The sequence below is a fragment of the Acinonyx jubatus genome, chromosome B1 (genome assembly GCF_027475565.1).
Source record: "Acinonyx jubatus isolate Ajub_Pintada_27869175 chromosome B1, VMU_Ajub_asm_v1.0, whole genome shotgun sequence".
Classification (NCBI taxonomy): domain Eukaryota; kingdom Metazoa; phylum Chordata; class Mammalia; order Carnivora; family Felidae; genus Acinonyx; species Acinonyx jubatus.
In genome coordinates this window covers 141,967,341-141,993,542 of record NC_069382.1, presented here as the reverse complement: position 1 = coordinate 141,993,542, position 26,202 = coordinate 141,967,341, and the positions used below count along the sequence as shown (strand labels likewise).

The window sequence follows — 26,202 nt, the reverse complement described above, 5'->3', positions numbered from 1 at the left end:
ACTCTTCGTGAGCGAGCAGAAAAACAGAAATAACGTTTCCCCGTGTGGGAGCCTCTCGTTCACCGAAGTGTGCAGAGTACCGTTCCTCCGGACTGCCAGTTCACACGAGCCAACGCATTTCCTTCATTTGAAATCCTTTCGATTGGGTTTGACGCTATCACAGCCAAACTACCCTAGCCGATTGTACGAGCGCTGTGATCCATTTGCCCCCTTGGAGCCATTCTTTGTCCTGCTCTTAGCTCCGGGGCGGGGGAGCTGACACATCACAAGGGCCTCCTTGTCCCCTGGATCCTCATTGGGTTTGGCTAATGGGAGGCACCTGCTGAAGATCTGAAGCAGGTGGTGAGACAGTTTGGGGAGTTTTTTTCTACATTTGCTCCTCTTCCTTGTTGAGGTTCCGGCAGTGACTACTTCTAACCGCAGGTACAGCTCCTACAGAGTATAGGCCCTCTGGTGGCCAGCCTCTCAGTGCCAAGGTAACCTTCCCTGGCCCTTCCAGGCAGGGGAGGGGAGCGGCCTCCTGCCAATGTTAGGCTCCAGGAGCCTTGAAATTCCTGTGGGTCCCTCAACCTTGCCCTCCCAGTCCCTCAATAAATCTCGCTGTTCGATCCTGCTGGGATCCTAACGGATGTAACGTTGAAAGGGCTTAGAACAGCGTTGGGCATACGGTAAAATGCTATGTAAATGTGGTTATGATTAAAACGTAGCTATTATTTTTTTTTTCTTCAGTGTGAGATATTTAAGCTACAATACCTCTTCCTTGTGCCCAAAAGCAAGGAAGAAAAAAATATAAAATCACCACCACAACCATGTACAATTAGAAAGTAGGTTGATTTCAGTAAACTAGAAAAAGTGTATAAAAGTCCTCTTTCTGCATGCCTGTCAATGGGGTAACATGCAAAAGAAAGATATGAGAGTCTTTCATTTGGCTTCAGATTCTATGAAAAAAATCTATTTACTTTCAGATGTTTCTAAGCATAATTAAATTCGAATCATTGATTTACTACATCAAGTTAAGCCCAATCTCACCAGGTAACTGTCACTTGAATAGTTTCTCGCCTACCAAATTTTTCATACTTACCACTAAGCAATACTAGTTTCTTGAATATCTTCATTTATTGGTGTTATATCTTTACCAAGAGTTTCCATTTCTTCTTCCTTCTTTCTTCTTTTGCGACGCCTCCGAAGAGGGCTTGGAAGATAAGGTGTTAGAAGTTAGTATGGACCTGTTAATTCATATGAACACAAAATTAACCATCAAGAGGGCCTCTGATCTTATTTCTAGATGGTTAAAAATTTGTAGGTTCATTTTTTTCTTAACTATTTTAAGTTCTCTTTTAACCTGTCTCTTTTTCTAGGCTCCCATGATAGCCACAGTAGGCAAAAGTGTGAATAGAGTTACCTAAATAGAAAGAATAGGGCACCTGGCTGTTGATGGAGCTTGGTTAGCACAAGAAAAATGTTCAGGACACGTCATTTTACAAAACAGACTAATAAGCATTGTGTAGTATGTGAATAAGGAATAACACAAATTGGAAACAGACATAAGAAAACCAAGAGGGTGAAGATAGCCTCAGGATTTGTTAATTAAGCTTATAGATACATTAAAAAATGTGTTAGATCCTCTGGGTTATTGTCCAGTTTCTTAAAGTATAATGCAAAATTGATGTCATAATTAATTTTCTCAGATCTGTCCAAATCTGCTGTTATAAAAGCTCTTTTTTTTGCCATTTTGAAGGTAAAAAAAATTTTTAAATACCCTGCAATTTTATAGCTACAAGGAATCTTACAGATTACCTGGTTTAATCTTTCTGTTTTACAAAAAAATAAAATTCAAGTTTAAAGATGTTAAGAAATTTGTCCAGGGTCCCAAAGATATTGAATAGCAGAGTTGGGCTAAAAATCCAAGACTCTAGACTCCTAGTAGCTACGCTGAAGTTTTTCTGTGAAGAAAGGAGTCACAAGACACCCTCTTTGGTGTGCCCAGTAGCCCAAAAGTAAAGGGAGAAGTTCAGGGGGCTCAACTAGCTTCTCAAGACAAGAACACAGCACGTTAAGAAAGGCTTTTTAGCATACTGTGTCGGAGTCCCCATCCGATACAAATTTTGATAGCTTCACGAAAGAAACTAACTTAAGAAGTACATCAAAACACTGTCTCAGAGAAAAAAATCAAGGTGTTTCTTGATTTCCAAAGTTGTGGTACATCATGAAAAGTAAAAACAAGAAAACCAGTGCAATCATCTTTTGTAAATAAAATCCATTATTTTACGGTGGCCAAGGGGGAAAAAAACGTTTTTGTGTGTTTGTCTCTACCTTCCTAAGTTACTGGGTCATGATACAATGTAAGGTAGTAAAAGTCTTAGTTTGCCTACTAACAAACCCACATAAAACATGACTGACTTTAAGACTACATAGCTGGCTTTTTTATTAAGATGTAGCTGAAATATAACATTGGATTAATTTCAGGTGTACAATGATTACATATATACACACACACACACACACATATATATATATACACAAATACATATTACATATATTGCAAGATGATCAACACAGTAAGCTTAGTTAACATCTGTCAGCACACACAGCTACAAAATTTTTCTTCTTGTGATGAGAACTTTTAAGATCTACTCTCTTAGCAACTTTCAAATATACAATACAGTGTTGTTAGCTACAGTCGCCATGCGGCACATGACATCCCTAGGACCTATTTATCTTATCATCCAGCTGGAAGTTTGTACCTTTGGTCACCTTCATACTTTTTGCCCTTCTTCTTCTTCTTCTTCTTCTTCTTCTTTTAATGAAGAGTTTTATACATATTTTATTTTTAAAAAATGTTTTTAATGTTTGTTTATTTTTGAGACAGAGAGAGACAGAGCATGAACAGGGGAAGGTCAGAGAGAGAGAGAGAGAGACAGACAGAATCTGAAGCAGGCTCCAGGCTCTGAGCTGTCAGCACAGAGCCCGACACAGGGCTCGAACCCACAAACTGCGAGATCACGACCTGAGCCGAAGTCGGACGCTTAACCGACTGAGCCACCCAGGCGCCCCCACATTTTATTTTCAATGATAATACTTATGCTCAGTAAAATGACAAACGCAGTATATCATGTGTTTCATTGTAAGTAGACACTTCGCTGTAAGTGATTTATTTCAATCATAACAAAAAGGAAAGAAGAAAGATCGGAAGGAGGGAAAGAAGGCAAGAAGAAAAGAAATCGCAAAATAAAAATTTCTCAGATTTCCTTAAAATGATACTAAAAAAAAAATACTTACTGACAGCATGTGCAGACACCGACCACCAAGATGATAAAAATCACCATAACTACTATCAAACAAATCACCAAAATCTGCCCTCTATCTCCTCTGAGGTAAAACAAGTCAACTCGCTCACATCTTGCCCCAGTGTAGCCTTCATCACAGCTGTGAAAATAAAACAACAAGGGAAACCGTGCAAGACTTTTAAGAACCTCTACTATTTCTTTTTTTGAAGGAACTAACACTGTTGTCATTTACTGGAACTAATAAAGGGCTCAGTTCCTTTAAAAAAAAATTTTTTTTTCAAATAAAGCTGGATACCGCTGTGTTCACAAGTAATTTCACTTTCTTTGCTTCGCTGAAAGCCTGTCATCACTTGAACATTCGCAACATGGCTAATTTAAATAAACAGAGGTAATCACAATTTACTAAAACTTACTTTAAAATTTTAGATTCTGAGTTGGAAAGAGAGGAGATGGCAAAAATCCCTCCGTGGTGCCCCCCAAGCGCTTAAATACCGCCATGACAAGGAACTCAAAATCCCCATGACCGCCCATGTCATTGGAGGGCAGTCAATGTGCCCAAGTCCTCCTGCTCCAAACTGTTAGAAATATACTGTTTCATGTGATCACACGCGGTAACATGTGTGAAAGTTCATAGACCGATAGCCTATGAACTACATAGAAAGCTCCGTAAATGTTTTTCCACAGGATTCCTTTCTCTCTCTTAACTGCCACCCACCAGTTCTGATTCTTCTGCTCACAGTGGCCACAGATTACGTGATGCTCTTCACCCCTCCAACTAAAACCCCCCCAAAATACAATAGGTCTTGTCCTCTCCAGCTCCTTTATTTGATGCTCAAAGACCCATTTTCAGACGTGCATACCGTTCCCTCCACTGTCCTGTAAATGGCCCCTTTCTCTGCGGCCCTCATAAAGTGCAGTGGCCACAAGTCAAGGAATCTCCAAGAGTGACTTTCACTCTCCTCAATCTCTCAACGTTTTATCAATACAGCCTTAGGATTTACCCCAACCCGGCAGATTCCCTTTGTCCAAGCCAAGGCTTGTCTGAGCAACACTCAGCTAAAGGCTCAGTGATTTGGGGACTATCCACAGTATTCTCTGAATCCCATTAGACGCTTAAAAGGTACGTAAGAAGTTTGAGGACGCTGCAAAACTGAAATCCTATGTTGTAACATCAGTACCTTTGCATTAACAAGTATCTTCCCTTTTTTCTCCTCAGACTCATTCAAAACAAAAGAGATAGTGGTCATATACATAATTGCTTAAATCCCCAAAAGATGAAATTCTGCTTCTTAAAAAGATTTCTGTGTTACCTCGGTTGTTTATTTATTTAGTTATTGTTTTATTTTGTTCTCTTTTTTTGTTTTTTGTTTTTTGTTTTTTGTTTTTGCAAGAAAGGATCTACTGCCAGATCATTTTCTGGTTCGTGTTTGACAAGAGCAGTGCAGTCAATTCCCACAAAGCCTATCCTGCACAAGGAAGGAGATCCCATAATGCCGACATTATCGCTGATATAATGCTTGAGACAACAGCACGAAGAAACATCTGGCTTGGTCACATCCATATAGAAAGGTGACGATCAGTTCAAGCTGTAGAGAAACGATACTTGATGGCGTCTATTGCAAGAAAACCCCCGCATATGTGAGGAAAATTCCTTCCTGGCAAGGTCAAAATAACAGGAAGAGAGCTTAGAAAGATCTTGAAACATCAAAAATCTCTTGCACATAGAACTGGAACTCGTGGGGGGAACCACTTTTTATTGCGTGTGTGGGAGGGAGATTTTTTTTTAAAGAGTTTTGGTTTTTTTTAAGGTCATAATGAAAATCTTACAAATATATAGAGTCTCTTCCAATTAGCTTAAGGGTTTCTCTAACACATTCACTAAATCTGGCATTTTTAAACAATAAATTTGCCCATAAAATACACAGAAATGACTTGCTGCTCTTTTAGAATGTTTTTTGTCTTTTTTTTTTTTTAATTATTATTATGGCTCTGGGTTCAGTGGTGTAGCCGTGCTTTAATTGAATTTCTCAGTAAGCAGGATTTCCTGCAAAAGCCATAACCCAATGAGGCCAGGCCAGAAGGCCAGCCTTTGCACAGGCAGTTACCATGGCTCTCATGTTACTTCACTTCTCATCAAACCAATAACATGTCAGCTAATGGTCATTTCAATGGGAAAAGAAGAGGCAAAGAGTACAAGATCCTAGCAGATGTTTATGAAATGCTGAGTAGCTGAATACATCAGTTTTTATTTAGTAAACATCTTAAAGCATTTAAAATCACTTTTAAAGACACCCATGACCCTTCAGGATTCTGAAAAATCAGAGTTAGGATCACTGTCCTGAAATAATCACCAGACATGGTTGTAAGGGATTTGTAACTACTAAGTCAATTGATCCTTACAACAACCTCTGAGGTAGGTGTCGTTATTAACCCATTTGGAAGGTGGAGAAACTGAGAGTATAGAGAAATTCAGATTCAAGCTGTTTGACTCTCAAGTTGATGCCCAAGCACATGAAATACTGCTTAAACGAACTGTACCACATAGATACATGAAGATATGTATCTGGAAAGAAATCATTCCCATTCCAAGAAAATACTAAGAAGACTAAGGGGATTTGAGTTATTTGAGATGCACACTTTTTTTTTTTTTTTTTAATGTAAAAGCAGGAGTCCACACACTCCTGTAATTCCAAGCAAAAGGAGATACTTGTGCTTTTCCAAGCTGGCAGAGTCACCAATGGCAACACAGCTTTGCCTGAACCTGTGCTATGACCAGTCACCTAAAAGGTCAGGCCCAGGTCACATACACCCCGCTCGTCAGCAGGACAATGTATGGAACACCTACTCTGTGCTGGGTATGACAGAAAGTATTTTTGCTTAATGAATTCTCCTGCTTTATTTTCAACACTTGAGAGGGAGATATTATTACCCCCTTTTACAGATGATAAAACTGAGGCTCGGGAAGGGTAACTGACCTGTTGTTAGCAGTTCTTTTGGTACAAACAAAACCTTAACTTGGGTCTACCTGGCTTCAAAATCTGTGTGCTGGCTTCTCTGCTCTTCTGCTTGCTGTTGATTCTGCACCATTTTACCACGAAGAAGCTGTTCCTGGCTCAGAGTAAGGCCTTGGTGTTGTCAGCATAGCATTCGATGCGCCATGCTAGAGGGACTTCTTCATTTATTCGCCACTCATTTCCTGAGCACCTATTAAAATTCTGACACTGCGCTTGGCCCTGGGACACAAAAACGAATACGCCCCGAGACCCGCCTCTGGGTGCTCGCAGACACGGAAGGGACACTCACAGGGACCAACAGCTATGCTCCAGAGGAAAAGAGCTTTCATGGAAGGGAGACTAGATCTCAGAGACAGGACATCTAATACACCTGAGTGTGTGTCCGAGAAGAGGGAAGTCAGTGCAGGGATCCAGGAGGAGCTGAGGTCTGAGCTGCATCCAAAACATCAGTGCGAATAAGCTTTCCAGACTAGCAGAGCTTGTGTGATAAACCGTGGAAAGGGATGTGGGATTTCAGAGGAACAGCTGGGAATATGGTGAGAGATGTGGCTAGAAAGGTAAGCCGGAATCAGAGGAGCTGTGGAGACCATGGAAATGAGTTTTAGCCTCACACTGAAGGGGACAAGCTGTGTATCGATCTTAGGCAGGGAGATTATATATTGCGGTTTTCATTTTAGAAGGCAGCAGGATTAAAGGACAATAAATCTGCAGACGTAGGGACAAGTTAGATAAATGTACTGGGTTAAAGGGCATTAATATTTTCAAAACGCAATATATTCTTCTAAGCCAGTGAGCAATTGGAGGAAATTAAAAAAAAAAAACAAAAAACTCTATTCTTTCCCAACACGCAGCATACACACACACACGCATTTCCCTTATTTCCTTACATTAGCAATTCTTATCCCCTCAAAGTATTATCCAGTATATTTATTTTTAAATTAAATTTAATTACAATTAAATTTTTATGAAGTCCATGACCCTTAAATGTTCCACTAAATCAGGGTTCCGAATCACTGTTTTCAGACACTTATGCAAAAAAAAAATGTATACCGAGGGAACGACACATAAAAACATAAACATTCTACAAACTTTAGGCCAAAATTGTACTTAAACAATCATCTCGCTCATCTTTCAGAAAAGGTCTCAGAGAGCACCTAGAGATCTCTTTAGATATCCCAGAAAGGTATCTCTTTAGAAGAAAATAAATATTTTGTAAGTGCAAAAAAAGTTGTTTGTGCCTGAATAAAAACTAAACTTGGAATCAGTCTACTAAGAAGCAGAAAGAGCACTTCTCTTCCAATTCCCTTCTGTAATAAACAGGCTTTGCAAACAAATCTCTGCTTAGAAGCAGGACTGATTTCCTCGTGCTTAATTGACACCTGCAAAAGTAACTTTTAATTTGGCAGAAAATCCTTCGTATTTACATTAACTGCAAACCACCTAACACGTTCCAGAAGAATTTGCTTCCATTCGAACCACACTGGGAGATGAATGGAGCTGAAAAGCATCCTTAACACTGGACAGAAAGTTCTGCTTGCTTGCGTAAGGCAGCAGAGGACACAGCCTGGGAGCCGATCTGGGCTCTCGCAGGCTCCTATTTCAGAAGGAAAGTGTGTGTCAGTTTCTCCATAAGTGGCTGCAGAAAGGGTCCCTAAACAAATGGCCGAGGGCAGGACCAGGGGAGCTGTGTCCTGACACAGAGGGCTCGGTTAGCTCAGACTTCCCAGCCCTGTCAAGTCCACGGCCAGCACTGCTCTGCAGCCCTCTGCCTGCTGGCTCAGGGGTCCACTTACACGCAGGAGGGCGTCTGCTCGGCCACCACGAAGCGACATCTCCCTTTGATGCAGTAGTGCTTGTATTGCTTGGGGCACCGAGAGAAGTGGCCTTTCCGCTTCGATTGCATGGTGGTAGCTGACAAATGAGAAAAAGCCCAATAAATCAACTCACTTTAGATACACATTTATTTCTACGTGGAATCATATTCCCCTCTTTGCTGCAGGTTTTTCTATAGGAGATACTCCTATAGAGTATCCCTTTCTTTCAACACTGGGATAAAAGCCAGACTTTTGTGGTCCCCAAATAGCTCTATCAATAGGGTGATGGGGATCTTGGTGGGAATGTTTCATATTTAATGTTTTTTAAGTGTTTATTTATTATTGAGAGACAGAGAGAGACAGAGCATGAGCATGGGAGGGGCACAGAGAGAGGGAGACACAGAATCCGAAGCAGGCTCCAGGCTCTGAACTGTCAGCACAGAGCCCGACACGGGGCTCGAACCCACCAACTGTGAGATCACGAGATGAGCCGAAGTCGGATGCTTAACCAACTGAGCCACCCTGATGCCCTGGGAATGTTTCGTATTTTAACAAAGATTGGTGCCCAACCTACCTCTTAGAAACCTTGGTGTTGTTTAAAGGGGGAAGCATAGTTTTTGTGAGAGAAGGCTATTCTTTCTGTGAAGGTTATCGGAGCCATGGGGCACATGGCATTAAAAAAAAAGAAAAGGCCTTTTTTCCCCTTCCCTTCCTTTCCCTTCCTTTCCCTTCCCTTCCCTTCCCTTCCCTTCCCTTCCCTTCCCTTCCCTTAAACATGCATGTAGCAGTAACCAAGTGCTAGATACTGGTCATCTTCTCTCTCTCTCTCTCTCTCTCTGTATATATATATATATATATACACACACATATATAACTATCATAACTATAACTATATATATAGTATATAGTACTTATATATATATCTAATATATATAGTACTAGTATATATAGTTATAATAGTTATATACATAATAGTTAATATATAGTAACTTATTTAATGCTCGTAACAGCCTTGTGAGGTAAGCATCATTCTTATCTGCTATTTATGGATGAACAAAGCACAACACATTGAGGCTAAGTCATCTTCCAAGATCACACAGCTAGGAAGTGTCGAACTGAGACTCAGACCCAACAGGTCTTGCCCCGGAGTCCATGCTCTTGACCTCTCCACTCTGGCACTCTGCCAAGTCAGCCGTTCAGCAGGTAGCTGTCATCTGCTCTCAGCCTGATGCATCCAGAAGTCACGCTTGCCTAATGGGAGATTCTCCCTCTCGTTTAACCCCTCAAAGGTTTCTCTTGCTCTAAAGAAAGAGGAAGATACTGGAAGCCTCATATCCCGGATTTTGATCCTGCTCTGACTTCCTTGTCTTACCATTTAGAGTTTTCATTGCCTAATTTTTCAACTAGGGACGGTGATACGTAAGTTTCTCCCATCCATGCATGTAGAAGGTTTTAATAAGTAAGGGTTGACAAGAGTAACGGTACAGAAATACTGACTTGCTGTTTCATGTGCTGATTCACACCGGACATGTGCCCACACCCAGAGCCAACAGCTAACTAGCCAGCTCCAGCCCAGGGTTGGACTTTTTCACATTCATGCTATGACCAACAGCTTACAGACTCAGCCACCTGTGAAGCCAGAAGGACCGTGATGTTCACTTCAGAAGGGCATTTCACACTCACCTGGCATCTGAGTGATATTAATAGTAATGACTGCTAAACTTCTTAATTAGTATTATAAAATGAGCACAAAAAATCCCCAGGGCAACCAGAGGGAGGAATTGCCAAGAACTTCAGATGATCTATACACAGCAAATTCCCGCAATGCCAGGTCACAAAGTTTCAATTCCCACAATGCCAGGTCACAAAGCTTCAGGAGGTGGCAGGATGTTTCGGAGGAACTGGCTGACCTGGTTTTGGATGGTGACTTGATTACCAGCTAGGCTGACAGCTTCTACACTCCAGACATTTGCTCCCACGCATACCGGTCAATGGGATTCTTACCGAAATTTCTTCCGGAAATAACTCCAGAGTGTCTCAAAAACAAAGATCTGTAGGTTTTGGCAAATAAATGTATTGGCCAACTTTCATGCCTACTTTCTATTTCCAGAGCCCTGTAGTGAGCACTGGAAAACATCAAAAGAATGAAGCGTATCTTGTCTATCTAAATTAGAACAATAGAACAACAACAACAACAAAAGGCAACAAAATAAGCAACCAACCCGTAAAAACAACCATGGTAACCGCATAGATAGTTGTGGCACACTGGAAACAGGGGAAGGAAAGAACATCAGATGAGGAAGGAAAAATTGTGTCTTATTTTCAGCTCTGCCTCTCCTTCGCTGGATGGGTCCGGGCAAGCTTATGAAGCTGTCTGAGCCTCAGTTTCCTCACCTGTACCCTGAAGATGATAGCATCTACCTCAAAGGGCTGTTGAGGAACTCAAATAAAGAGTGCATGCACAAGTTCCTAGCAGAGTACCCTGCACAATAAAGTCCTCAGTCAATGAGTTGATTCTAGAATCTTCAAGATCTTAGCAATTCCAAGAGAAATGTTGTATCATTACAAAGAGCACTTATCTAATTAAAGAAAAAGTTCTGGGAAATGGTTTTTGTTTTTTTGTTTTTGTTTTGTTTTTTTTTTTTGCTTGTTTGTTTGTTTTAGGAGGAGGCAAGCAATCTATTTAGCTATGGAGAATGCTAGGAGCAAAAACTCAAGGTCAGGAACATGCAAGCCTCATCATGTGGGGAGTGGGAGGCAGATTTAATGGAAATGGAGGGGAACAGCCAAGGGGGTCTGTGAATGGAAGTTAGAGTCATCAAATGGCAGTAGGCTGAAGTGTTTACATTTGAACTACAAGGCAAAGGAGAGCTGAAGACGGTTCTCGTGAAGTAAATTAAATGGTATATGTAAAAACTACATTTTTCAGTGTATCAGGTAGGAATCTGCAGGCTGAGTTAGAGTAGGAAGATGCCAAGAGCAAGGAGAAAACCAAGGCATGCCTGAGCCATGCAAATATATGTGATGTGGGCCTGTGGGAGGGGAACCGAGGTCAAGGAGATGAATTTAAGAAGCAATAAGACTTAGTCACGGATCTGCTGTGATCCAGGAAGGTCCTTCCTACTTTGCAAAGCATACCTGACTTTAAATATAAGCCATATGGCTCTGTATCCTGAGCTTTACTAATTTCTCTAGTGGTTATGTCCCTTTAAATGTAGCTGCCCTTTTAATAAACATCATACAGAGCATGATCCCAAAAAGTGCCTTAACCGGCAGCTGCTGGGTGCAGGGATTTGACCAGCCTCAGCCCATCCAAGCAGCACAGATCCATGCCAGGGAAATGGTTGCCAGGCACTGTTCGGATCATTCCCAGAGCTCTCTCCTTTGCCAAATAAACATGATCTTAAATATTCCCAGCATTATTTGGATTTGAAAACCCTTCCATGCCACCACGCAGAAAATGTCCAGGGATTTCTCTATGGAACTTTAAAACGTGGAAAAAAAAAATAATACATCACACATACTGCCCCCTCCCCAAAACAGATGGGATCATCTCAGTTCTCTGATGGAAATGAGAAGGCTTATCAGCATACCCCCTTTCAAAATGCACCTAAAATTCCAGTTGCTTTTGTCTAATATTCATCAAGGTCACATTATCTGAAAATTGAACAACTGTGAAATCTAACATTTTCTGCCTATCACGAGACCCGATGACATAGGGCAGAGGATGGCAAAATCTGTCCTTCCATTCCAGAGATGCTTATCAAGAAGGAAAAGTTAATCCTATGACAAAAGAATGATTAGTCCCATGTATTGTGTTTCTCTGTTGAGAAGTGAATCGCCTGGTCCGGAAAATGCGACATGAAAATTCCCCTGATAATGGGGGTGCTGGAACTTAGTCGTTCTTCCCCACCCCACCCCCCTGCCGCCCACCACCCTTACTCTTTTCTAACCCCTGTTTCCAAAACCAAAGCATTCTCTGGGATTGAGTCTTTCCCACAAAATCGCACTGGAAAACTACACCCACTAGCAGGCCAGGTTGCAACACAATCTCCTAAGTGAATGGGCCCCACATTACTTGTGGGGTAATGTATCTCAATCTCTTCTTGAGATGCCATATTCCGAAGATGCTAAAGCCAGTTAAATAAGGAAATACTAGGGTTACTACAGATAGGTGTACGTCAAAACCTAATTCTAACCTAACCTAATTCCTAATTCTTGGGATTTTCTCTTTACCCCTCCCCTGCTCGTGCTGGCTCTCTCTCTCGCATTCAAAATAAATAAATAAACTAAAAAAAAAAACAACTCCTCAGAATTGACACATTAGGTTTATTTTTCATAAAACGTTCACTTACTTATTCTAGTTGTGCTCGTTACAAATCCATTTAATGATTTTATAAATATTAATATCAGCAGCTCTTCTAAAATCAACTCTAAGGGTAATATACAATTATTATAAAATTACAATATACAATTATTTTATGTAATTCTCATTACAATGTGGATAACCTCATAGTATCTCTAACCCCCTAGTTAAATACATAGTTAAATCTCTGTGCGAGAGATTAAAAGGAAGTGCTAAATTTTTAGGTAAAATTCCCATAAGTGTTAACAAAGACAGAGAGGAAGTGAAACAAATACCTATAAATTTATCTTCCCACATAGCTATCTGACCTTAAAAAGGGAACAGGTAGGGGTGCCTGGGTGGCTCAGTCAGTTGAGCATCTGACTTTGGCTCAGGTCAGGATCTCACAGCTCATGAGTTCGAGCCCCACGTTGGGCTCAGTGCTGATAGCTCAGAGCCTGGAACCTGCTTCGGATTCTGTATCCCCCTTTCTCTCTGCCCCTCCCCCTGTTCATGCTCTGTCTCTCTGTCTCTCAAAAAATGAACACACATTTTTTTAAAAAAGGGAACAGCTAATGCACAGAAGAGTTTAAGTAGTCACAGAAGAATTTGAAGAAAAATTTCTTCCTACTCCATGAAGTAGAACCTAAGCCTTTAATCTAGTCCTTGGCTTCCTGGCAACTTCTCAATATGAGTTTCCTCACTTTACAACCGTGTTAAGCCAGGAGGTGAGGAAGAAATTTTTTTATTTTCTGAGTTAATTTTACGTCTTATCTTGCCCACTCTCTCCCTGAGACAGGGGAAGGTAAATTCACACTGCCCTTGAAGAAGTGCAAAATTTGAAAATTTCTCTTATTTGAGGATTACCATTTGGTTTCATATCCAATGCCATTCCCTACAGAAATGTAAAAGAGTTCGTTACTCCAGGAAAAGAAAAATAGATCTCACAGATGTCCTTGCTAACCCTCCAGTGTTACTAGAATATGTTCATATAGGGGGCTAATCAGAATGGGTCAGCATGTGTTTTAAGCAGGAGGATTAGGCCAATGATTTCTCAGCTTACAGGAGTGGGCCCTCACTTAGATCTGTCCTTTTTCAGTGTTGATTCGAAGGGGCACATGCACCCCAATGTTTATAGCAGCACTATCAGCACTAGCCAAAGTATGGAAAGAGCCCAAATGTCCATCGACTGACGAATGGACAAAGAAGATGTGGTGTGTATATACAATGGAATATTACTCAGCGATCAAAAAGAATGAAATCTTGCCATTTGCAACAACGTGGTTGGAACTAGAGGGTATTATGCTAAGTAAAGTAAGTCAGAGAAAGATAAATATCATATAATTTCACTCATGTAGAATTTTAAGAAACAAAATATATGAACATAAGGGAAGGGAAGGAAAAATAAGATAAGAGAGGCAAACTATAAGAGACTCCTAAATACAGAGAACAAACTGAGTGTTGCTGGAGGGGTGTTGGGGGGAGAGGGGCTAAATGGGTGAGGGGCATTAAGGAGGGCACTTGTTGGGATGGGCACTGGGTGTTGTATGTAAGTGATGAATCACTAAATTCTTACACTATATCTTAAGTAACTTGGATTTAAATAAAATTTAAAAATCAAAAAATAATAATAATAAAACAAAACAAAAAAGAGCTGCCCTTTTTCATGCCATCCCTTTAAAGGAAGAAAAAAGAGTTTAGTGTAGATGTGTGTGTATATTTGCATGTTAAAAATTATTCATAGCTGAGGGGCAAACAAAGAACAATGAACGGGAAGAAAACTTGTGTTTCTTTTGTTTTTCATGAGTGCATGTTTTGGAACTCTTATGTTTATAATGCCCCCTTTGCTCAGTCTCCTTTGCTGGTTCTTCCCTATATCCCCCAACCTCTACATTTTGCAATGCTTTGGGACTCAGGGCTTTTACACTCCTTTCTGGGCATTTCCTGGTTTTAAACACCGTTATGGTAACAATTCCCAAATTTATGTTTCCATCCCCGATCTCTTCCTTCAGTGTCCAACTGTCCAACCAACACTTGGTTGCCTAACTGGCAGTTCAAATGAACACTTCCAAAGGGCACACCTGATTTTCTCCCTCAAGTCTGGTCTTTCTCCATCTCAGTAAATGATACTTTCTTTGTTATTCAGGCCAAATATCTTAGAGCCACTTTGACTTCTTTCTCTTCTACTATGCATCCAATTCATCAGAAAACTCTATTGGCTGTATTTAAAAATGTATGCAGAATCGTCCCTCTATTTCTACTAGCCTGGTCTAAGCCTGACAGCATCTCTAGGCTGGAAGTAGTCTCCATGGCAACAACATCTAACTAGTCTCTCTGCTTCTATCTTGTCAACTCTTAACTGTCTAGTCTGCACACAGACACCAGAGTGATGCTATTAAAACTCAAAGCTGAAGGCTTTATAATCCCTGGCAAGGCTCTGCATGACATTACTCAGTACCTCTCTTTCTGCATTACCTCTCTGATCTCATCTTTGACTATGTTGTTCATTGTTTCATCCTTGGTACCGGGGACAGAGCCTGCTGCAAAAGTATTGGTAGGAATGAATAAATTCCTTACTCAAGATAGAAAAGGACAAACTAAAAGTGAAATGCTTAGAGATTGGGACTATTTGACAATAAAAGAATAAAATCATTTAGAAATAAAATAACTCCTGTGGTGCCTGGATAGCTCAGGTTGACTGCCTGATGCTTGATTTCAGCTCAGGTCATGATCCCAGGGGTGTGGGATCGAGCCCTGTGTTGGGATATATCCTGGGTGTGGAGCCTGCTTAAGATTCTCTCTCTCTCTCTCTCTCTCTCTCTGCCCCTCCTCTGCTTTCATGCCTGCGTGCTCTCTCTCTAAAAAAATTAAAAGATAATGGGGTGCCTGGGTGGCGCAGTCAGTTAAGCGTCCGACTTCAGCCAGGTCACCATCTCACGGTCCGTGAGTTCGAGCCCCGCGTCAGGTTCTGGGCTGATGGCTCGGAGCCTGGAGCCTGTTTCCGATTCTGTGTCTCCCTCTCTCTCTGCCCCTCCCCCGTTCATGCTCTGTCTCTCTCTGTCCCAAAAATAAATAAACGTTGAAAAAAAAAAATTTTTTAAATTACAAGATAAAAAATGAAAAAATTGAAAGAAAAAAAAGACCAACTCCTAAAGATGATCTGAACTATTCCTTCATTTTATAGATTACAAATTGATGTCTGAAAGCTTAAGTGACTCACCCACGGTCACACAGTCAATAAGGACAATCTTCTCCTACTCCATATTAATTCCTTTTTAAGAATGTTTTGCCCTTGGGGCACCTGAGTCGCTCAGTCGGTTAAGCGTCCGACTTCGGCTCAGCTCATGATCTCACAGTTCCTGAGTTCGAGCCCCACATCGGGCTCTGGGCTGACAGCTCAGAGCCTGGAGCCCGCTTCAGATTCTGTGTCTCCCTCTGTTTGCCCCTTTGCTGCTTGCACTCTGTCTTTTGCATTGTCTCAAAAATAAGTAAACATTTAAAATATTTTTTTTTTTTTTAAAAAGAACATTTTGCCCTTATTTGGGCTTTACTTTCAAGGACTATTTTTCAGAATTTCCTTCACATATTCAGCATTCTGACCTTCCCCCACGATTCTAGGAGTTTAGCATTGTGATTAACAATGGAGTCAGTCTCTCCAAATTCATGTCAGGCTACTCTGCTTACTGTGTGACCTTAAATGAGCTAAAATTCTTCTGCACAGGATAGAAACAATAGACTGACAAGGCAACCTATAACTGCTATGGGAAATAGTACGGAGTTTTTTAAAAAAATTAAAAACAGAACTACCATACGATTGAGCAATCCTACCTCTGGGTATTTATCCAAAAGAACAGAAATCAGAATCTCGAAGAAACACACATACTCCTATGTTTATTGCAGCACTATTCAATCCACAATAGCCAAGATGTGGAAACAACTTAAATATCCATCAACACATGAATGGATAAATAGAATGTGGTTTATGCAAGCCATGGAATACTATTCAGTCTTAAAAAAGAAGGAAATCTTGCCATTTGCAACAACATGATTGGACCTTGAAAGAATTATGCAAAGTGAAATAAGTCAGTTATAGAAGGACAAATACTACATGATTCCACTTATTAAAGAAAAAAAAATCTAAACAGCTGAATCCACAGAAGTTGAGAGTAGAATGGTGGTTGCCAGGGGCCAGGGAGGAGGGGGGGGTGGGAATGAGGAGTCATTATTCACTGGGTATAAAGTCTGGGTCATGCAAGATGAATAATTTCTAGAGAGGTGCTGTACAACATCTTGCCCATAGTTAACGATCTTGGGTTGTACACTTAAAATTTTGTTAAAAGAGTAGATCTCATGTTAAATAGTCTCACTAAAATTAAAAAAAAAAATAGGAAACACATTTAGGATAATGATGAGGCAAGTTTTTTAGAACTGTCAGTCACTGGATCATGCAATAGCCCCCAAGGGAAATGTGAAAATGCCATCATTGGAGATATTTAAAACCCAACTGAAGAAAAGCACACAAACACATAACACTGGCCTTGTTCTTCTCTCTACGCGAGTGAAAAGACCCACACAAGCATGATCTAAGACACCAACAGATTCCACGGCCTGGAAGCACTTTCCAGACCACCCATTAGTGCGAGGGAAGAAAGCAGAAGACTGGGCTGGAACTGATGGCTCACGTCACGGTGACTTGCTCAGCGTGTTCCCAGCTCAGCTATGACTTCTCCAGGGTGCTAGGACAGGAGCACTTACACCAGGTCACTACCCTCCGAGCTCCAAAACGTTTCCAGGGAATACAGGAATCTCTCTCCCACCTACTTTTAGAATTGGCCTGTGTTGCGTTGTGTTGGGTTGTTTTGATTTGATTTGTTTTGTTTTGAATCAGAGACAACCCTGGAGAAGAACAGACCACTGCATCTATAAAGGACAGACAGAACCTTAAAGTAGGAGTCAGCAAACTATGGCGCAAGGGCCAAATCTGGCTCACAGCCTGTTTCTCTAAATAAAGTTTTATTGAAACATATCCAACGCCACTCATTTGCAAAGTGTCAATGGCTGCTTTCACAGTGCAGTGGCCAATTTTGAGTAGCTGCAAAAAAACGCTGCATGGTCCACAAAACCTAAAATACTTATTACCTGACCCTTTACTAAGGCTCACCTTTGCTTTAGACTAACAACTTTGAGAATGCTGATTGAAGCATCTCTAGGGCAAAAATATGCAAAAGTCATTGCCTTCTTCCCTTCTTTTAAGTTATGGAATAGAAAGACGTTAATTTGAATAGAATATGCCAACTTTGTATGCATCCAGTCCAAAATATCCCCTGCCAGAGTCTGGAGCATACACCTGCAATACCTAAAATAATGTAATGATTAAAAATGGAAGCACTAGAATCAGAAAGACCTGTATGAATCCCAGATTTGCAATTTACCTGCTGGGTAGCCTTTGGCAAGTTACTTAATCTTTCTGGACTTCACCTTGAAATAAAGTCGAAAATATGATCCAGCTCAGAGGGCTCTCGCGAGGAGTGAATGCATTACTGTATATAAAGCACTTGGCAGAGAGCCTGGTCCACTATATATGCTCACAAAACTAACCAGTCTCATGATTAGTGTAGTATTAAAAATTAAAAGTTAGGGAAATCAACGTTCCAAGACTGAACATGAGGCTGGTAAAACACAAAAGCACTGTGTGTTAAGCCTTACCTGCGCAGTTTTCCCCAGGATCTCCACAGAGAAGGCCATCCCTTTCAGGACTTCTGGTTGCATTCCCATCTGCCACGACACAGTGGAGGATCACTAGACCTTCAAGTTCAAAACAGAACCAAACAAGCATGAAAACTTGAAAATTTCCTCAATGCAAAATACTCTATCGAAGCCATGACCCATTTATGAAAATAACAAGCCTGTGCCTTCCATTCCCAAGGCATTCTCCCACAGGAAGGGGGGTGGTACACAGGCCAGCACGTCTCGTTTTTTAAGCTCAATGCCAAAGACAGAATTTAAAAGCCAGCAACACTTGCAACTAAGTATGCATCTTAAGTGAAGAGATTTGGCCATAGCTTGTGAGGGAGACATCACAGAGGCAGAGAAATAAGACTTCTCAGCCGCTGCACAAATACACTGATGAATTTCCAGGGAGAATGAATGACAAACCCATGTGGCAACGTACTTTCTCCATTCCAAACAGACTCAGTGTTTCTCTGGTATTAACTAGTGTTTGTACTTCCTTCTTGGGATATGTGAACTAGATATTCAATTTGTGGGAATTATTTGAAAGTTTGAGTTTCCCTCAGCTAAGTATCTCTGTTGTTGAGAAGGACAGGTCTCATGAAAAAGTATGGGGGAGAGAGGAATACTGTGCTGTGGTTAGCACAGTTTAGGATACAATGTGCAGATTGTATTTAAACAAGTCAAATGTAAAAAGTCATTTATGAGATAATCTGGGAAATCAGACCCTGAGTACACATTAGATAATATTAAGGAATTGTTTTAGAGAACTTAAAGTGTGCTAATAATATTGTGGTTTAGGTCAAAGAACAGAGTCCATATCTCTTAAAGATATATATTTAAAAACTTATAAATGAAATTAATGTATCCAACATTTATTTTAGAATAATCCAACAAGAGAAGATGGGTGCAAGGGGGAGGGAGAAACTTACAGATTAAACAAGATTGGCCACATATTGATAATTATGAAAGCTGGGTGTTGGCTAAACCAAGGTTTATTATGCTCTTCTATCTACTTTTGTATAAATATATTTAAATATCTATAATAAGTTGGAGAGGGGAGGAGAAGGTAAGGGAGGGCAGATGGGAAAAGATAAGAGGGCTTGGGAGTTAGCTAGTCTTGAGTTCATGACCTTTTTTGCCACTTTACAGCCATGTACCTTGGGCAAATTTCATAATCTCTCAATTTCTTCATTGCCAAAGTGGAGACAATTATTATCTCTTCTCCAGAGCATTTCTGTGAGGATTCAATCAGGTAAGGATGCAAGCACTTAACACAGTGCTGGCATGTGACCAATGATCACTTAAATTACTCATTATCATGTAACTGGCAGGAATCAAATAACTTGCCCACTGGGTGTATTGACATTTATCCATCTAGCCAATGGTTTCTAAGCTATGCATCTTCTTCAATTCAACTCAATTCAACAGACATCCATGAGCATCCAGAAACACCCAGGCAGATAGGACATGCTCTACCTTCAAAGTGTTCCAAAGCTAGTAAGGCAAGTAATCAGCCAACCAATTAACCTTAATAAGAAGTGAGAGTATTATACCAGAGGACAATAGTATCTAGCAAGTTCAAAGGCCAAAAGAGTTTTCAAAAAGAATCAATATAGAGACTTTTTTCTAATTGTCTAATTAGAAAAGTTAAAAAAAAAAGGTTGTAACTAGCATTTGAAATAGTGAATAAAAATGGAAAATCAAATCCACTGGTGATGGATACATTGGTACTACTTTTCTGGAGGACAATTTAGTGCTCTACGTTCTAAAAGCAAAAAACTCAAAAAATATAAAAATGCTTAAATCCAGTCATTTCATTTCTAGTAACCTTTCCTAAGGAAATAATTGAAGATACATAAAAAGATTTAGCTGTAAAAATTCTCTATGACATAGATTGTAAAAAATTGGAAATTCCCTAAATATCTAACAAGATAGAGTTGATTAAATACACAGAACTGTTTTCATGCAATAAAATACTATTCAGGCATAATTCAAATAGTAATAGAACATTTTGATATATTCCTACATATGAGAAATAGGCTATAGAATAATAATGCAGTGTGATCTGTGTGTTTCTCTGCATCTGTGTGTGATAAATGTAAAAAATGTTTATATTGATAGATAATCAAAAGGTAGGTAATTAAGTACATAGACTTGCTCACACTGGTTAGGAGATTTTGCCTTAATTTTCCTTATTTTCATTTTTCAATTTCCTACTAGCATATTTTATCTGTGACAACAACAAACAAAGGAGTATCTCCCAAATTAAAAAAAAAAAACAATTTGGCCACCAAATTTCTAGAGTTTTCATATCTTTTATCCCAACACCTGCCACCCTCCTTTCACACTTATAACAAACCAGAAACATACAATCATTTAGCGCTTTCCAAGCACAGGGATTGTATATTTACGCATCTTTGTAACCCTGGTAACTAACACAGAACACAATAGATACTCTACAAATGTTGAAGGAATGAATAATCCATCTGTAAATGAAGAAAACAACTTTCAGATTCAAAGATCCCAGGATCCATTTCTAGTAGAAAATTTCAATCCATGTCTTTATTATTATAAAATAGGTTTAATTCATTTTTAAAATCCCATACATGGGCTTTCTGCATGGGCAGAATCAGGAAGCCTTAATTCTGGTGTTAATCTATTTTAATGGCGGGAATTTTACTAAAAACCTCTAAATCTTACAGAGATTCAACCTCTGCAAACTGGAGATGACACCATCTCCTCGAGGTTATTGTAAAAATTAAATTAAGTAACATAAGGGGAATCTGGGTGGCTCAGTTGGTTAAGTGTCCAACTTCCACTCAGGTCATGATCTCGCGGTTTGTGGGTTCGAGCCCGGCGTCAGGCTCTGGGCTGACAGCTCAGAGCCTGGAGCCTGCTGCGGATTCTGTGTCTCCTTCTCCTCCTGCCCCTCGCCAACTCATGTTCTATATCTCTTTCTTTCTCTCTCTCTCAAAAATAAATAAAAATTTTAAAAAATTGAATAACGTATGAGAAGGCACATGGCTTGGCACCTAGTATACAGTTTTTAGTCTACTTGCACTTTCTTCTACCACGTATTATTTAACCCATCATTCTCCACTTCCACCTAACAGTGGAAGCCCTGATTCCACTGAAACGCTGCCCAGCACCTTCAAACATTCTGGCAGGCTGGGGCCTGTGCCCAGACTCTCTTCTGTTCCGACTCACTCCACACGCTGGCGCCAGCTGTTGTGAAGGGATGCCACCACTGGGGACAGCCCTGGAGAGGACCCCCCAGGGAGGATCCATGCTCAGGCAAACCAAACACCAAGCACAAGGCACTGGAGTCGCATGTGCTATGCTACTGCTCACCCACAATCTTCAGGCCACCGTCACAAGCTGGTGGCCACGAACCAAATCCGCTCCCAGGAATCATGTTCTCAGTCTGCATAGTCTTAAAAAATTGAATCATGGCAGTTCGTAGCAAACCTGGATTTTTCTACTTCCGCTGAAAAAGCAGAAGGGCTGGCAACACAGGTCTGAAACACCTTCCGGACAGCGACTAGCCGGAGTCAAGCAGCAGGTGACCCGTTTAATGCCACGGACCCCATCAGACGTGGCCACACTCATTTATTTTAACTGCCTACATCTTGACAGGCATTTCAGTTTGTGATCTATACGAAGTGACTCAGAAATCAGAGAAATGCGCACAAAACCATTTTGCTCAATACTGAAAGCAGCTTCAAAGACAAAAGACACTCTTGTTCCATCCATAATGCAACAAATATTTACTAAGTATTCTGTGTTTTGCACTGGCACAAGACACTGAGGGTTCAAAGATAACAGATACTGTCATTAACCTGAAGGAGCTCTCATTCCGGTGAGGAAGAGAGACACGGAAATCTTGAAGGTCGTGCATGTAGCAAGGACAACAACAGAGGTAACACAGGATGGAGAATCGGCTCTACCTAGCTGTAAAGACTTGATAGAACAGGTGAGGCTTGTGGTGAGTTTTAAGAAGGAAGAAATGATTGCTGTGAACATCAACCAGTAACTTCTAGAAAGAAAAAAATTGTGTAAGCAAGATGACATAATCATTGATGTTATTTGTTTCTGCAGGAGACAGTACTTACATGGTAATAGTGATGTAAACACTGATTATTTAAATCCATTACATCAAAAACTGTCATAAAATCAAGGCCAGTAATTAGCCCACCTACACCATGTGGGGAGACTGTTGCGATGAATCAGTATCTTTGCTGTGCTGGTTTTTCAATGTTCTCAGCGGCATCCCTAATGGTAACCCCACTAAAATTATGGGAGAGGAGAAATTCAGTAGGGAAAGTTTAAGTTGACAAGCCAAGAAATAGCATTACAAGCAAGTTATTTAGCATGAGGGAGGTAAATGCAGAAGAGACACTTCAAATAGACAAAAGTGGTTGCTTCCAGGAGGCAGAGAGGCAGGAAGCTTTGGTACAAAGATCTGCTGTTTGTTTTTGGTTTGTTTTGTTTTGTGTGTTTTGTTTTTGTTTTTTAAGTTTTTATGCTATTTTTGGTTATAAATCTTTTAGTACTCTTGGACTTTTAAAAACCTATGTATATTTATTATACATAACTTAATTAAAATATTTATTATACATATTATGATGATTTATTATACATACTAATTAAAATAAAATTAATTTTTAAGTAGGCTTCATGGCCAGTGTGGAGCCCAATGAGGGGCCACCCAGGAGCCCTAAACTAAAATTAATTTTAAAGAAAAGGACACATAAAGTTGTAATTGACCAAGGCATTCTGAACAAAAGGGACAACTTGTAAGAAGACACAATATGCATAACCCAACTTATTCTGGTTTGTCTGGTGGGGATTGTGATTGGAGAGAAGGCTGGGGGGCGGGTAGGTAATAACAAATGACCATATTAATTACTTTGGATTCTTAGGCACCTAAGTTGGGGTCATTGAAAACCTTTAAGTGAGAAACAACAGAATTATTTTTTTGGTTTGGAAAGGTTACTTTAACACCAGTACTTTAACACAAAGGTGGCAGCAGTGGGTATGGAGAAGAAGAAATGAATCTGCGAGACTCAGTCACAAAGTAAAATAGAGAAGACGGTGACTGGTGGGATAAGATAGGCAGTGAGAAAAAAAGAAGTCTAGAGTGACTGGAGTTTGTGGCTTGAGTGATTCGCTGGATTGCTGTACCAAGCACAGGTATAAGGGATGCCAAAAGACAAACATTAGGAAGAAACATTAATGCATAGAAAGTATGCAAATAATTGCAGATGACTCTTCAAAGATGTCAAACTGAGAAAGAGAGGGAAAAGATCAGTCAATATATAAAGAAAAAAAGAGGGTTGTTTTTGGTTTAAGTTTTTTTTTTTTTTTTACATTTTATTTATTTTTGAGAGAGAGACAGAGCACAAGTGGAGGAGAGGCAGAGAGAGAGGGAGACACAGAATCCAAAGCAGGCTCCAGCCTCTGAGCTGTCAGCACAGAGCCCGATGCTCAAACCCACAAACCGTGAGACCATGACCTGAGCTGAAGTCGGATGGTCAACGGCTGAGCCACCTAGGGGCCCCGGTTGTTTTTGGTTTTATTGTGATAGAAAATTGATAGAAAGATGCCAAAGGTATAGGAAAGAGGCAAAGAAAGGACTATTAGTAGAGGCAGAAAAGATTTACAATGCTTAGCCTGAAAGGCAGGGCTTCTTCCGCAACGTATAATCCTTGGCAGTCAAAGGTAGCAATTTGGCAAATATAACTTTATTCTGAGTAAATGAAAAGTCTTTAGAAAATAAGAGCTTAGGGGCGCCTGGGTGGCGCAGTCGGTTAAGCGTCCGACTTCAGCCAGGTCACGATCTCGCGGTCCGTGAGTTCGAGCCCCGCGTCGGGCTCTGGGCTGACGGCTCAGAGCCTGGAGCCTGTTTCCGATTCTGTGTCTCCCTCTCTCTCTGCCCCTCCCCTGTTCATGCTCTGTCTCTCTGTGTCTCAAAAATAAATAAACATTAAAAAAAAATTAAAAACAAAAAAAAGAAAAGAAGAGCTTAAAGGCATTTTACATGCTACACATCTCACCTCACTGTTCAAAGGAATCCAAGTTCTGGTTTAAATGGATGCAAAACATCCAAAGGTTTCTCAACTTTCACACTGGATAATTCTGTGTTATGGGAGGCTGTGCATTCTAGGATGATTAGTCCTGCCTTTTATCTCCTAAATTCCCGCAGCATCCCACCCCTTCCCCGCCCCCTACTTCTGAGTTGTCACAATCAAAAAATTTCCAGACATTGCCTAATGTTCCTGGGAGGAAAAATGACCTGGTTGAGAACCATTGCAATCTCTCCAACCTGTTTTAATATTTTTTTCTCTAAAATACAGCTTTCATTTTGAATGTGTTGTTTTAATATAAATCAGTCACACAACCTTGAAGGCTCGAATTTTGGCTTCTTAAAAATTTTCTTAAGGAGAGTTCCATTATCTTACGGAAAGACTGAACTCAGTCATTAATTCACTATGTGACCTTGAGCTAATTAGCAACCTCTCCTGCCCTTTTCCCTCAAGAAAAATTAGAATCATAGGTTCTCTGCCCATCCAATAATCTAGTTCATTAAAATTAAATGAAATAATAGAGTAAAAGAATTTGTTTAAAACAACATGTTATTAAAATAATCCCTATTTGCATCAGAGAAAGTATGGATTCTACTTTAGAGAAAATGAAAGAAAATATCGTACTCAGATGTGGAAAACATAACAAGATTTTCATTCAGAAGAGTCACAAATTTTGTTAAATTTCAGTTCCAGAATTAGTAAGAATTTTACACGTATTAAAATATCCTACCAACCAACTAAAATCATCCTCTGGGAGAGTTCATCAAGTTGGCCTTTAAAATTTCAGTAGAGAGAGTATTCACTCTCTTCTAAGGCAGTCCACTTCAATGAGACCATCCATCCATTCTTTCAACTGCAGTCCTTCCTTCATTCAGAAAGATTATTGAGTGCCTTGGTGGCTTAGTTGGTTAAGTATCCGACTTTGGCTCAGGTCATGATCTCCTGGTTGGTGGGTTCAAGCCCTGCTTTCAGCTCTGTGCTGACAGCTCAGAGCCTGGAGCCTGCTTCTGATTCTGTGTCTTCCTCTCTTTCTGCCTCTCCCCTGCGCACTCCCTCTCTCTCTTTCTCTCTCTCTCTCTCTCTCTTTTTCTCAAAAATAAACATTAAAAAAAATCTTTTTTAAAACATTTATTAACCACCTATGTCTTAAGCTCTATAAATGCTTCTTTATGTGAAGCTGGGTTTTGCCTTCCTGTAATTTTACTCTGCTCATTAGAATCACCTGGAATAAATCTACTCTTTCCCATGACAGATTCTCATCTATCTGAAACCAGCTATCAAGTCTCCCTGAAAGAATTTCTCTTCAGGCTAAACATCCTGGATCCTTCAAGTACATTTTCTCTGTCATCATCAAGACCCTTATAAGCCTTGCCATGGTCCTCTATATGTAAGGTCAAACCAAGGTGCCATTTCACCTGGTCTGGCAAAGACAGAGTAGAATGGGGCTCTCAGCCCCCAAATTGAGGGCACCTTATTTCTGGTAATGCAGCCCCATAGCACGTTGGCCATTTTTGGCTGTCTGATTAAACACGGGGGTTTTAGTCTCCGTACAATTAAAGGAAACTGCTAAATCTCTTGTACTACTGGGAAGTGGTATATTGATGGTCTATTTGTTCTTTTTTGTCATTGTTCTGTTTTGTTTCATATTTTACTTTTTACCTAAAAAATAGTTCTAAACTTTTTAGATGTCCCTTTTAAAACTGTATTAGATGTCACCTATCATTCATATATTTCACAGTCTTTTTCCTTTTTTATTCTTTCATCCAACCTACTTCATGCGGCCGGCAGAATTTCTGAAAGATGCATTAACGCGATAAAGACAAAACAAAACAAAATAACGTTAGATCAGTTGTTTGCAAAGTGACTGGAAATTGAGTATTTCTGGTGCTAGCTTTTAAATACCCACCGTACTCATAACATTAA

The 26,202-nt window shown here is 40.2% G+C and overlaps 1 protein-coding gene and 1 long non-coding RNA gene across 5 annotated transcripts in view; one reads left to right on the top strand and one right to left on the bottom strand.

The window, feature by feature from the left end:
- The window catches only part of BTC (betacellulin), a 233,340-nt gene that overhangs the window by 189,327 nt on the left and 17,811 nt on the right, over window positions 1-26,202 (bottom strand). For 3 of the 4 annotated variants that reach the window (XR_008296274.1, XM_027058311.2, XM_015079909.3), the window contains 4 exons: window positions 18,167-18,265; window positions 8,095-8,212; window positions 3,280-3,426; window positions 1,082-1,192 (listed from right to left, as the gene is read on the bottom strand). Coding sequence is in view for 3 of the 4 variants with exons in the window: in XM_027058311.2 (XP_026914112.1) it covers window positions 1,084-1,192; window positions 3,280-3,426; window positions 8,095-8,212; window positions 18,167-18,265 (473 nt within the window). In the remaining variant the exon portion in view is untranslated. The remainder of the gene's footprint in view (window positions 1-1,081; window positions 1,193-3,279; window positions 3,427-8,094; window positions 8,213-18,166; window positions 18,266-26,202) is intronic. The other variant, XM_053217252.1, reaches the window with a different exon arrangement.
- LOC113599190 (uncharacterized) lies at window positions 250-25,859 on the top strand. Its single transcript, XR_003419913.2, has 2 exons — window positions 250-476; window positions 25,532-25,859. It is a non-coding gene; the product is annotated as an uncharacterized LOC113599190 (long non-coding RNA).